This window comes from Salvelinus alpinus, chromosome 26 (assembly GCF_045679555.1).
Source record: "Salvelinus alpinus chromosome 26, SLU_Salpinus.1, whole genome shotgun sequence".
In the NCBI taxonomy this organism is placed as follows: domain Eukaryota; kingdom Metazoa; phylum Chordata; class Actinopteri; order Salmoniformes; family Salmonidae; genus Salvelinus; species Salvelinus alpinus.
The window spans coordinates 31,939,635-31,954,047 of NC_092111.1; the positions used below are offsets into that span (position 1 = coordinate 31,939,635).

General features: G+C 42.5%; 1 protein-coding gene across 1 annotated transcript in view; it reads right to left on the minus strand.

Moving 5' to 3' along the window:
• The window catches only part of LOC139555163 (probable acyl-CoA dehydrogenase 6), a 57,396-nt gene that overhangs the window by 26,367 nt on the left and 16,616 nt on the right, over positions 1-14,413 (minus strand). The window contains exon 2 of the mRNA XM_071368731.1: positions 10,147-10,267. Coding sequence (XP_071224832.1) covers positions 10,147-10,267 — 121 coding nt within the window. The remainder of the gene's footprint in view (positions 1-10,146; positions 10,268-14,413) is intronic.

Below are 14,413 nucleotides of genomic sequence, written 5' to 3' on the forward strand. Positions count from 1 at the left end.
TTGTTACTTTTATTTCTTATTCATATTTTTTTTAAACTGCATTGTTGGTTTGGGGCTCGTAAGTAAGCATTTCACTGTAAGGTCTACATCTGTTGTATTCGGCACATGTGACAATTATTATTTATTTTTTTGATATCGATGGGTTTCTAAGACAGTCATCCTCATAGATTGCTGTATTGAACATGCGTGTAGATTAAACACACTGTAAATCAGTGGAATAGTTGTCTGAGAACGAACCATTTAATTGGCCGTGTCTCCAGAGGGTGGCGAACCTGTGTATCAATGACAACTGCCACTATGATAGACACGATTGGTTCACTGGACTACAATGTATTTCAATGACACGTCATCATGAGAATTCTACAGTAAGTTAAATGGAATGCAAAAAAAGTAACTGCCTCATAATCCGTATCTTAGTTTAAGAATAACGAGTCACTGGTACAGTATGTGTAATATAATTATATTATTACTACAGGAGTCTCTCTGGATAAGAGCGTCTGCTAAATCATTCAAATGTCAATGTAATGACTGAGGACGAATAGTGGAGGGCACTAAGGGAGAAAGTCAGGGGCAACATAACATTGGACCATCATAACAGAACTATCAGAAAAATGTTGACCAGTGGAAAACCCGGCTGGGTTGCCAAGTCTCGTAAATCGGGCCGGAGACGGGCCAATGTCAGAGGCTGAACTCTGAATCCCACTGTCCTGTCTGGGCGTGGAATAACATTACTCACTCACACAGGGAGGTAGAGGTCACCCATGTTCTGCTCCCTGTTGTCTGGGCAACACTTTCCTGTTCTGGTTCTCTTGCTTATGGAAGAAAAGGGGAGTGTTTGTGTGTGTGAGAGCAGCAGAGTTTTTTCCTGTTTCATGGTGGGTAGTGGAGTGAGATAATCAGCTGAAGAGAAATCTGGCTCTGAGGCTTTATTAATGTGAAGGCTGGCTCCAGTACAGTGCCTCCAAACTTTAGATATCATTTGTAGAAACTGGAGTAGGTTGGTCGTGACCTATGGATATATAAATAGTCTAAATATGAATGTTTCATACGTTGATATCTGCCAGGTTTTGTACTGTACCACAGTGCCAAGAGATAGATGTTCCAAGAAATGAAAAGCTTTGAAATACAAGTTGAAGCTGCTTTTAAGGTGAAGCCTGCATGCTTGGCACTAAGGGGCCCGAGTTCTTTGCCTTTAAGCCCTAGACCTCTCATTCCAAAACTGCCCTGCGCTTTACAAGTCCGTCATCGTTCACAGCTAAGTCTTTTTCCTCATCTGAAGATAAGGATGTATCATGGTCCACACATACTAACACAGTCGTGAAGAAGGCACAACGTCTCTTCCCCCTCAGGAGGCTGAAAAGGTTATACAGCTGCACCATTGAGAGCATCTTGACTGGCTGCATCACCGCTTGGTATGGTAACTGCACAGCTTCTAACCCCAAGCCATAAGACTGCTTAACAGTTAGTTTAATAGTTAGCCAACTAGCTACCCGGACTATCTGCATTGACCTTCTTTGCATTAACCTTCTTCACTCATCACATACGCTGCTGTTACTGTTTATTATCTGTCACTTTATTCCTACTTGTATATACTGTATGTACATATCTCAATTACCTCGTACCCCTGCACATCGACTGAGTACTGGTACCCTGTGTATATAGCCAAGTTGTCGTTACTCATTATGTATTTATTATTACATGTTTGCTTTTTCTTTTAATTCTCTATTTTCTTTCTCTCTGCATTGTTGGGAAGGGCCCGTAAGCATTTCACTATTAGTCTACACCTGTTTTTTACGAAGCATGTGACGAATAACATTTTATTTCATTTGATTATTTGACATTTAAATCCCTCAATGGCTATTTCTTCTGTGAAAACCATTCCCAGTCCATCTGGTATTTCTCCATCCCACCAGTACAGGCCTAAGCCTCCTGGTCGGTGTAATCCCCTCCCATTCCAATCAATCTAACCAGACTCATACAGCATACTTTGAGAGCGTTATATTGGGGATAGACCACAAAACGTCTCAGAGTAGAAAAAGTGATAAGAACAGAGACATTATACTGGTAAAATAAAAGCTATGCATCCAAGCCTCTTTAGTCATAAGAGTCCCATCTAGTCAACATATTTAGGAGACCTCGTGAGCTGTCCTAACCAGTTACCAGCAGGTGCCTTGATCATAGAAAAAGGCAGCCAGTCAGTGGTTCCTGTGCCACATACAATTGCTTTAGAGTTGAAAGAATGTTTTGATATTTCTATATGATTAATCCATAAATAATCTAGACCTACATGGAACAGTATCTTTGCTTTTTACAATTATTTCACGAGGCCTATTTCACATGATATGCCTCAATACTTATAACCACTTCTTCCTTCCTTGTTCGTCCATCATAGGTTGATGACGACCCTAACACGATTCATTAGGATTAGTCTGGCGCAGATGGCTGATGAGACCAATCTGAGCCCAGAAACATGCTTTGGCACACTGGACATGATATCTTGGTAAAAGTCTCCTGAGGGACGGCTCCACTAATACTGGTCTTTCGCTGTTGTCTCTTCACCATTGCATTTTTGGTCCTGCTTACTTCAGAGGTTGTAGCGCCATCCCGGATTCGATTCCGCCAGATGGGACAATCCTGAGCAAGGCTTTCTCATGACTTTAGATCAATGTTAAAGCTCAAGGGATGCCTTCAGGGTGTCTATAAATCGTTTCTTTGGCCCACCTTGTGCTCACTTCCCATTCTTCAGCTCTATGAAGAAGATCTGCTTATAGAGATGTGTAGCAGGCATCCTGGTCACATGGCCCATCCATCTGAGCTGAGCTTTCAGAAGCAGTGTGGGAATGCTCATCATGTCGGCACGGCTGAGGACTTCAGTGTCTGGGATTCTGTCCTGCCGCTTGATCCTCAGGAGCATCCTGAAAAAGTTCAGGTGAAAGTTATTTAATTTTCTGGCATGGCGTCGGTAGACTGTCCAGGTTTTGCAGCAAAAAGTAAGGGCTGGTAATATGACTGCCTGGTAAACCTTCAGTTTTTAGCCAGTTTGATGCCTTTTCTATCCCACACCGAATCTTGCAGATGGCCAAATACTGCACTATCCTTGGTGATACTGATGTTTGTTTCTTCGTCTATGTGAACTCGCACGGGACATTGTGCTACCAAGGTAAGTGAATTTGTCCACAGCTGACAGTTTCTGACCTTTCACAGAGATGGTTTGGTCCACGTAAGGATTACTGGGGGCAGGTTGGTACATAAGTTCAGTCTTCTTTGTACTGATTGTGAGGCTGAAGTTGTCACAGACAGATGAAAAGTTGTTCATGAGGATCTACAGGTCAGCAAGCAAGCCAGCAGCTAATGCGCAGTCATCTGCAAACGAGGTTGCGGACAGTCACCTCCTCCACCTTTGTTATGTAACGTAATGTCCACAGGCTGAAAAGCCCCCCATCAAAGCTGTAGATGAAACAGATCCCAGTGTGGTCACTTGGGAAGGCATCTTGCAGCATGGTGGAGAACATCATGCTAAACAAGGTTGGTGCTAGAACACTGCCTTGCTTCACTCCGTTTATGACTGGAAACTGCACAAAGTACTCTTGGTGATCTTGCACACTAGCCATCATGGAACTGATGCACCATTGTGATACATTTTTCTGGGCCGTCGCGCCTTGTGGTGTCAAAAGCCTTTGTCAGGTTGAAAAAAGTGAGGTACAGGTCAGAGTTTGGCATTTTTCTTGGAGTTGGCGAGCTGTAAACATCATGTTAGTTGTTCCACAGTTCTGTCTGAAGCCACACTGGCTCTCGGGCAGCAGGTCTTGGTCTAGGTGTTCTTTTAGACGGTGCAGGAGGATTCTAGCTAAGATTTTTCCAGCAATTGACAGCAAGAATATACCTCTGTGATTGTAACAGGCTTGGTGATTGCCTTTCCTCTTGTAGAGGTGGTTAGACCTTGTCTCCTGAGGGACAGCTTCTTGTCTCCACAATGACTGGAAGAGGTCGGTTAGCTTCTCAACCAAACGAGGCCCTCCCACCTTGTAGGTTTCAGCTGGTATGGTGTCAGCTCCTGGAGCTTTTCCTGATGAGAGGAGGCTGATACTTTTTTTGTTTCCTCCAGGGTGGGTAGGTCTGCAAGAGACAAGTTCATTTCAACTTGCGGCAGCCTGTTGATTGCTTCTTCATTTATTGAGGGCTGAGTTGAATTGTTCGGCCCATCTGGAAACGATGTTGTCTTTCTCTGAGCAATGTAGTTCCATCCGCAATCAGAAAAGTTGAGGTTCTTGAGGGTTGTGGGCCATAGACTGATTTGAGTGAATCGTAGCGTTGTATTGTTGCGGTCAGCATACGATTGAATCTCCTCTGCTTTCTTACTGATCCAAGCATCCTGCATTGCTCTAAGCTTGAACTGGACACTGGACTGTTTTGAGCTCTGTAGAATGCAGCAGATTTCTGAGAGCTGTCCAATCTGCCTCAGCAACTTTAGATTTAAGGACTAAAGATGCTTTTTAAGGACTCCAAACGGTGGTCTAGGGCTTCAACAAATTACTGCCGGATGTTCTCCTCTTTCACCGAGAGATGTTGAGTCGCTTTGAGGATTTTTTTGCCTTGTTGACGTCTGATCCGGATGTTGAGCTCGGAGATGAGTCGGTGATCTATCCAGCATTGCACATGGCCTTTTTCACCCTTGACATCATGTCTGTCTCTCCTCCTGACAATGTCAATCAAGTGCCAGTGTTTGGACCTTGCATCCATGTTGTTTTTTTGCAGTTGAAAGATTGTTTATGATGGTGACCTGCTTTTTGCCTGTAAATGGTGCTTCAGAAGGTGTAACTGGCTCCAACTTCTGCAACCTGTCCCGTGTCAGCTAGCCGTGTCTCACTTAGGGTGGCAATGTACATTTTGTATTTGGCATGTTCTCTGCCAACAAGAGCGTACGTCTCTCAGGTCTGTTTGGTCCAGCAATGTCCATTAGTGTGCGGACATTCCAAGCACCAATATTAAGTGGTGTCACTTATTTTCTTTGTTCGACTGCTGAGGTGGGATCCCTTTCAGCTGTGGTTAGCTGGCCAGGGTAAAGTGAAGCAGACAATGTTAAGGACACCTTTTATAGCCCCTTTCTAATACTGGGGAGGTGAGCAGTGTGAACCTGAATAGTACTGCTCAGACTGCTGCCGAGTTCCACTGCTGCTTCAGGCCAGTGAAAAGCGATCCAATATCCTGAGCCGCCTGTGTGCGAGTCCATGGCTACAGCTTCGTCAATCGCAGAAAGCCACAGGACTTTGGGTGATGGCTTCATGACTTGCGCTTTGAAGTGAAGGAGAGTTATGCAGCTTCAACCTTACGCTCTCGTCCAGGGTCACCTGTATCCAGTGGCAAGACACCGTCAAGATGGCTGTAGATAATTCTGGATGCAGTGGATGGTCTGAGGAGACCTTCTGATGGCATTTCCTCCACCAAGAGTTCCACAGACCCAAACTCAGATATTGAGTTTCCCAGGTTAGTTAACCGCCGCCAGGTTTTCGGTGTTGGGAGCTGCTGGCAGTACTGACACACCAAGGGGGAAAAGGGAAAGCACCTGGTGTGTGCCTACGGTAGCAACTACTGTTCCCAGCAAAGACTGGTTGAACACCCAGCTGACCAGACAAAGAGCACACGTAACCACTAGGCTAATAAATACATTTTATAATTTGATTATAGATATCATGTTATTTCAAGTTTGGAGCACAATATCACATTGTTAAAATGCCATAAATTGGGCATCTAGGGCTTAACTATTTTTTACATTTTATTTAACCTTTATTTTTAAGAACAAATTCTTATTTACAATGACGGCCTACCCCGGCCAAACAGGGCGACACTGGGCCAATTGTGCGCCACCCTATGGGACTCCCAACACGGCCAGATGTGATGCAGCCTGGATTCGAACCAGGTACTGCAGTGACGAGAGTCAAATGAACTGTGTCTAGTGTGAAAGTTGTTAGAGGTAGTTTTGCGAGCCAATGCTAGTGTTAGCATAATGACTGGAAGTCTATGGGTATAGCATGCTAGCAGATACCCATACACTTTTGCATGAACACTAGTTAGCATTGGCTCGTGAAACTACCTCTAACTTCCTTTATACTGGACACAGTGACATAAAAATTGCATCTACGAGTTCATCTGAATCTGGGGAAGTAGATAATGGGCATCATTGCCAAAATCCCGAAGTATCCCTTCAAGAAAGGCAAAGTGATCGTGTTAGGCGAAAATGATATAAAAAGTTTTACCATTGAAACATTTGATGTACAGTCACATTGACCGTGGTTGTCTGAAGAGTTCACAGCTGGTGATGCCTCACTGCGATTGTTTCAAATGCTGGGGAATAACCAATGTCAATGAGCGTCATCCCAATCTTTCCTTTGCTGTACCTCAGACATACACTTTTATGAGTTAATTTTATTCTTAGCTCAGAGTTTGTCTGTGTAGTGTCTTAACATCATCATAAAAACCTACTCCGAGCTGGGAGTTTTTTCTTCTTAAAACTGGTTTTAACAGGATTCCTAGGACCTTTTCTGAGATACTTTGTGGATACGGGCCCTGATCTCTATTGTATGGTAATTCAGGAAAACACAGAAGATACTACTAACTAAATTGGAAATTATTCAATTATATTGATTAGGCAATGCATATCCAACAAATGTTTGGAGGCACATTTCAGCAGACCATTTCACAATTTGGTATTTAGAGGACAAAAACATAGATACAACTAACAAACCACTCTGCTACAGTGTTTTGAAATCCTTTATAAACAATGACAGTGTGAATCCACAATGACATGCCAAACCACAGAAATATATCTTGCCCTCTGTATTGCAAGAAGGGAAATCAATGTTCTGGGACATGCCCACAAGGATTTTGATTGACAGGTCCTCTTGGATGTGGGTGTAACACATGGGGATGTGTGAAACCTACTCCTCAGCCTGAAGTGTCGCTAGTTGCGCCACCGAATTACTAGCTTTTTGCATGGTGGCGATTGGCAAGACGCTTCAGGAGGGGGGTCATGTGTGCAAGCAAGGCAGAGGTCATGGGTTCAAACCTGGTAGGGGGAAGTGGTACTCGCTAAGCAAGCAGCGTGACATTCTTTACATGGGTATGTAAGCTAGTGAGAGAGAGAGATTCTAATTTCCTGTAATGCCTGTTCTGATTAAGTCTAGATAAAGTTCCAAAAAGTGTACCTTCAACTCTTGTGTATATACAATAATAACACAAGTAGGCCTATCAGCAATATAGGCTATCAGCAATATAGGCTATTAACAATATAGGCTATTAACACTATAGTGCATTCAGAAAGTATTCAGACCTCTGACTTTTTCCACATTTTGTTAAGTTACAGCCTTATTTTAAAATAGATTAAATTGTTTCAACCCCCTCATCAATCTACACACAATAGCCCATAACGACAAAGAAAAAACAGGTTCGTAGAATTTTCTGCACAATAAAAAATAAAAAATAAACTGAAATATTACATTTACACAAGTATTCAGACCCTTTACTTAGTACTTTGTTGACGCACCTTTGGCAACGATTACAGCCTCGAGTCTTCTTGAGTATGACAAGTTTCCCCCATTCTTCACTGAAGATCCTCTCAAGCTCTGTCAGGTTGGATGGGGAGCGTCGCTGCACAGATATTTTCAGGTCTCGCCAGAGATCTTAGATCGGATTCAAGCCTGGGCTCTGGCTGGGCCACTCAAGGACATTGTCCCGAAGCCACTCTTGCGTTGTCTTGGCTGTGTGCTTAGGGTTGTTGTCCTGTTGGAAGTTGATCCTTTGCCCCAGTCTAAGGTCCTGAATGCTCTGGAGCAGGTTTTCATCAAGGATCTTCTCTGTACTTTGCTCCGTTCATCTTTCCCTCGATCCTGACTAGTCTCCCAGTCCCTGCCACTGAAAATCATCCCCACAACATGATGCTGCCACCAGCATGCTTCACCGTAGGGATGGTGCCAGGTTTCCTTCAGATTTCACACTTGGCATTCAGGCCAAAGAGTTCAATCTTGGTTTCATCAGACCAAAGAATCTTGTTTCTCATGATCCTTTAGGTGCCTTTTGGCAGCTGTCATGTACCTTTTACTGAGGAGTGGCTTCCACCTGATTGGTGGAATGCTGCAGAGATGGTTGTCCTTCTGGAAGGTTCTCCCATCTCCACAGAGGAACTCTGGAGCTCTGTCAGAGTGACCATCAGGTTTTTGATCACCTCCCTGACCAAGGCCCTTCTCCCCCAATTGCTCAGTTTGGCCTGGCGGCCAACTCTAGGAAGAGTCTTAGTGGTTCCAAACTTCTTCCATTTAAGAATGATGGAGGCCACTGTGTTCTTGGGGACCTTCAATGCTGCAGACATTTTTTGCTACCCTTCCCCAGATCTGTGCCTCGACACAATTCTGTCTTGGAGCTCTACGGAGAATTCCTTCGACCTTATGGCTTGGTTTTTGCTTTGACATGTACTGTCAACTGTGGGACCTTATATATACAGGTGTGTGCCTTTCCAAATCATGTTCAACCAATTGAATTTACCACGGTTGGACTCCAATCAAGTTGTAGAACGCATCTCATGGATGATCAATGGAAACAGGATGCACCTGAGCTCAATTTCGAGTCTCATAGCAAAGGGTCTGAATAGTTATGTAAATAAGGTATTTCTGTAAAAAAAATATATGTATAGATTTGCAAACATTTCAAAGAAACTTTTTTTTCACTTTGTCATTATGGGGTATTGTGTGTAGATAAATTTTGATTTTTTGTATTTAATCAATTTTATAATAAGGCTGTAACGTAACAAAATGTGGAAAAAGGGAAGGGGTCTGAATACTTTCCAAATGCACTGTAGGCTATCAGCAATATAGGCTATCAGCAATATAGGCTATTAGCAATATAGGCTATTAACAATAGGCTATTAGCAATATGTGCACTGTTCTGACAGTGTAGGATAAACCATAAAGAGGTTATCTAATATACCATCTGGTAATCTGATGTGTCTGGGACTTCCTTGTCCCCCTTCTCTCTAATCCAGCCTGTTAATGCTGAAGGGCTCTGTAGTTAGCACTTTGTAAAGCTGCTCGCCCCACTCTTCTCTGACCTAGCTAGATTTATTAGCCAATTTCTCCATAGGGCCCACCACGACCAACACCCACTGCATTGTTCTCTGTAGTAGTTCACTTCAAAATCAAAGTTTGTTAGATGTTTTGACATCTAGGGGGACTAATGTCGAGATGAGTTGTATTTTCTAGTCATTGGGTTGATATGCTGTATTTGGCTCTAGATTGGTGTGTAGTGTGACTTGGACCCATCTCGACCACTTGAGGTCTGAAAACATCTTGACAAAATTAGACTTAGGAATGAATCACCACTTTAAATTCTGAAATGTGTTATATATGATTCAAATATAACAATCAAAGTTGCTCTAAAAAGTCAATTTTTCCCCCCTCAGTGATGCTGCAGGTGGTAGACAGCATTTGAAAATGGAGATCGGACTGACAGCTTTTGTGGAATGTAACTCCACACATTGAGAGTGGGCAAATATCTACACTCACCACAATATGGCCGCTACTCACGTCCACATATTCAGTGGAGTGGGCCAAAGCCAGAATGACATGCTAAGCACTCCTTAACATTTCTTATGAAAATGACAAGTAATCTTAGGCCTATATCATCTTGAGTCTGGTATGCAACAACATTTCTCTACTTAATTTTCTCACGCTAGCCCTTGAGAGGCTCTTCTGTTGAGTTCTGATGAAGATCAGTGCCTAGTTTGTCATTGGGTACTCAGGGGTCTATGAAGAACTCATTACCGCTTGCTGCTGCTTTATCTTTCGAGACCCTTTTACGAGGCTACACCATTTTCTTATTTTCAAGCTGCTTCTCGTCTCACTCTGATTCAGGTGATTGTTCATGAAAACACTAGATTAATTAAACCATCTTTATCATCTGAAATTAGCTGCCCTCTTCAAAGGGAAGTGCTTTCAACTGACACAGTTTTATAGTGGGGAGACAGTGAAATATGTTAAGCATAATTTCCCACAAATGAATCAGAATCAGGCAAAGAAATATCTCAGAAAAAGTAATTAACCGGGTGATTTCCGAGACAATTTAATTTCACAGAGGAAGAGACACAGAAGAAGTTCATACCAACTGGCTTGTTGACACCCAGAAAGCCAGCATTTCCCAAGAGCTTGAAGACTTTGTGGGCAGGAAATATCCCCTCGGCCTCCCATTGGTCCACATAGGGGTTGATATCCTGGTCGATGATCTACAACACATGCAAAGACAGAGGGAAAGATGACAAACGCATAGACGTAGGTGTGGTACGAGCTACGTGGCCTGGACGTAGGTTGTCTGTGTGAGAATGGATATGTATTCCAATGGTGTGGTTGTGTGAGACTAACATTTAAAATTACATTTCATTCCAATCTAATGAATGTTAATATAAATAACTTACTTTCCCCCTGACAATTTACTTGGAAATTGACTCACCATTTTGACAGAACCACATTAAGAACGGTCCATAGTTGTAAATAAACGGGAAGTTGTCAACTGTATTTTCAGCAGTCCTGTTCTGCCTCTACTTCAGTCTATGTAACCTATCACTGGCAGACTTCTAGACTAAGGTCTACATATCAATGAATACAAAAAGAACACAAAACATACTGAAAGAAAATCTCATACGGATGAATAAGAGGGGGATGCTATTGTGCGTGCTACTTCCCACCTATCTATTACACTCACTGTCAACAAGCCTTTATTGCAGTTTCACAAGACTGCCGATAGAGATCTGCTTAGTGTATTACCATATAGCCTAGCTCCCCAAACCCAATCCAAAGTCTTGTCATTAAGAGAGAAACAATTATAATATAGTTTGAGACTAACAAGCCTGTTTGCATCTAACAATGTTAGCCAGAAATAACATCTAATTTCCCTATGGAGTCGCCATAATACTAACTGTACCAGTTACAGTATACCAGCTCCAGTACATGGACATACAGAGACGCATGCAGGAATCTAGAAGCATGAAGATGAAGTGATTCGGATTTAGTGAAACATTAGATCCTCCATGTAAAGCTACAGTAATATATTATGGATTATGAAAATCTCTCTTAAATCCACCTGAGAGCATTCCCTTCATAGCGGGGCCACAGCCAATCTCCCCTGCGCCATGCTTGAAGACTGTTAGGGAGTGAAGGGATGAGGAGCGGAACACTCCCGTTCTGGAGATATGGGAGTGTCAAGAGACCATTGGTACGTCCCTAATTCCATATGTAGTGCACTACTTTTGAGCAGTGCCCAATACATTGTGTACACGAAACATTAAGAACACCTGCTCTTTCCATGACCAACTGACCAGGTGAATCTAGGTGAATGCTATGATTTCTTATTGATATCACTTGTTAAATCCACTTAAAATCAGTATAGATGAAGGGGAGGAGACCAGTTAAAGAAGGATTTGTTTATCCTTGAGACATTTGAGACATGGATTGTGTGTGTGTGTGCCATTCAGAGGGTGAACGGGCAAGACAAAATATTTAAATGCCTTTGAATGGGGTATGGTATTAGGTGCCAGGCACACCAGTTTGAGTGTCAAGAACTGCAATGCTGCTGGGTTATTCCACGCTCAACAGTTTCCTGTGTGATTCAAGAATGGTCCACCACCCAAAGGATATCCAGCAAACATGACACAACTGTGGGAAGCATAGGAGTCAACATGGGCCAGCATCCCTGTGGAATGCTTTCGACACCTTGTAGAGTCCATGCCCCAACGAACTGAGGCTGTTCTGAGGGAAGGTGTTCCTAGTGTGTGGTACACTCAGTGTATAGGGAACAGGGTGTCATTTGGGAAGCAGCCCTTGACTCATGATTTGTGCCTCCAATAGGTCTTCAGCTGGAACACTGCTTAAAAAGACACTATCAAGATCCCACATTTTCTCTGCGAACTCAACCACTTCTTAGGGGGAGATGATGCCTACATGTTTATATGCTAACCTCATTCGCAAAGATAAACAGTATGATGAGATGGATGGTGTTCTTTTTTGAAGGTGCATAGAGTACAGTAGAAGAGCCTAAACGTACAACTACTATCAGCTTTAAAGTGTTTAACATAGCCTATATGCATTTAAATCTACGATGCATAATTGGTTTCAACAAGCCACCTGAAATTGTGTCGCTAAGTCTACATCCTCATAAAAATGGACCTGTTTTTGGGCGGAAATGTTCAAAACAGTTAATACTGCCTATGTAAAATAGTTTGATTTTAGGCAACGACGTGTAATTCCTCCCAATTTCATTTGGGTAGTTAATGTAGAGACCCTTGACAAACCTGTCCATAAATCTGCATTCAAGCGTTGCTGTGGAGCACAACAACTCTCCAATGGCAGGTAGAGAGAATTAAAAGCAATTAAAACCACCATAATTATGCAGTTAAGTGAGGAAAATGACTAATTTAGTGTAATGCAGCTTCCTTCAGTGCGTAAGCCACAGTCAGGGGCCACGAGTCACTGTTCATTATGGAGTTTGTTCTACAATCTTAAAATTCAGTCTTATTAAATATGACTGAGTTCATAACCAGAGTAAAGCACAAGTTCTGGCTTTCCCTGGGGGTTGGAAGGCATTTCAAGACAAATGAACAATTGCCAAGTGGAAAATGCCTCCCCAAAATGCCTGTCTTCATATTCCAAAAGATTGTGCAAGGAGGGATAGCAACATACACAGAACTGGCTCCACTACCAGCCAAGAATAACAAACAGACCTATAACCTAAGAGTACAGGACAGGTAGGACTATAACCTACGAGTAAAGGACAGCTAGGCCTACTGTATATCCTACGAGTACAGGACAGGTAGGCCTACTGTATAACCTACGAGTACAGGACAGGTAGACCTATAACCTACGAGTACAGGACAGGTAGGCCTATAACCTACGGGTTTCTTTCTGGGATTGTCCAGAACAATAACACTATACACACTACACTCACTCCAGGGGAAGGCATGAGAAATAAACCTGTGAGAAATAAAGCACAGTATAATCAAAATGACCAACAGACAGATATGAGCAGAGTGCGGGTCCCGCTCTTCCTCTGCAATAAATGCACAATTTGACAAAGTTCAAATCCTGAGGAAGTGAACAGGGAGGATCTGCTAGGTCTTAGAAAGGGAAATGTCCATGTATACTGGGACTATAAATCATACACAAAGGTTATTTTTGACTGGTAAAGTTGCATACCAGAACAATTTCACAACGCAGAGCTGTGAATTATAAGTTGGGGTCAAGAGCACTGTCAAGAACACTACTTTCCCCTGACATGGCTGTGTTTCACACCTAGCTGGGCACAGTGCAATAACATCACTTAAACATGTTTTCAGGGCAGTCATCATTTCATGACTGAGCCGTGGATTTGAAATTGAGTAATCTCAGAAGTTCTACTTTAAAATGGAACTTAGGTTAGAACAGGTTAGAATATTCTGATTGGATTTGCAATGTGATTATGAACTTCTGACCTTGTAGTAATTCAAGGATTGTTTTGTGTGCCACTACCAAGTTTACAATGCACGGAACCCTCAACTGTATTCTTTTAATAAACTACAGGTCCTATATGTCCCACTGGTGAGTTGTATTCATATTGTTTCTCATTTCCTTTTAGATTTATATCCTTCCCATCTTCCGCATGTCCGTTAATTTTCAACCTCCCTGCATCCTTTGAGGTTTAAGTCACAATAGATAACAATTTTATTTCCATTTACGTCCCTGTCTTGATTTCCTTCTGTTTATGGGCTCTGTATTTTTAGCTCTTTGTCCCCGGTGACTGTCTAGGCTAGTGTTTTACGAAACCCTTTGGCCCGGCAGTCTAGTAACGACACCCGTAACATAACTCACGCAAAGTATAGTAGTGAAAAAGTAACAGTGAGAACGAAAAACCAGACAACTAAATTACCGTCAAACACTCATGGTTTATTTTTAAACACACGGTAAAGGGGAGCCGGAAAAGGGGCTGAGCTGGACCCAAGGAAATAAATAATAAGCATTCAAAAACACCCCTAAGCTAGTGTACCTGCTTCAACAACAGCTAACCAACTAACCAAAAATACAGTGGGTGGTCCGCCCAGTTATAACTAGTGTATTTAGACAAAGTTTACCTACGGGTAGTGTATGCCCATTGGCAACTTGTCTTGGTACCCCCTTTCCCACCATCAAACAAACAGTCAAACACCATAACAAAACAATACTCACAGGATAACGGACAAAGTGACATGTAGTTGCAAAAACAAAAGAGAGATCTCTGCATACAAAGAGAGAGGGAGAGAGGGAGAGAATGAGACACAGAGATCTCTGCATACAAAGAGAGAGGGAGAGAGAGATTGAGACTAGAGGTCGACCGATTAATCGGAATGGCAGATTAAGTTTTCATA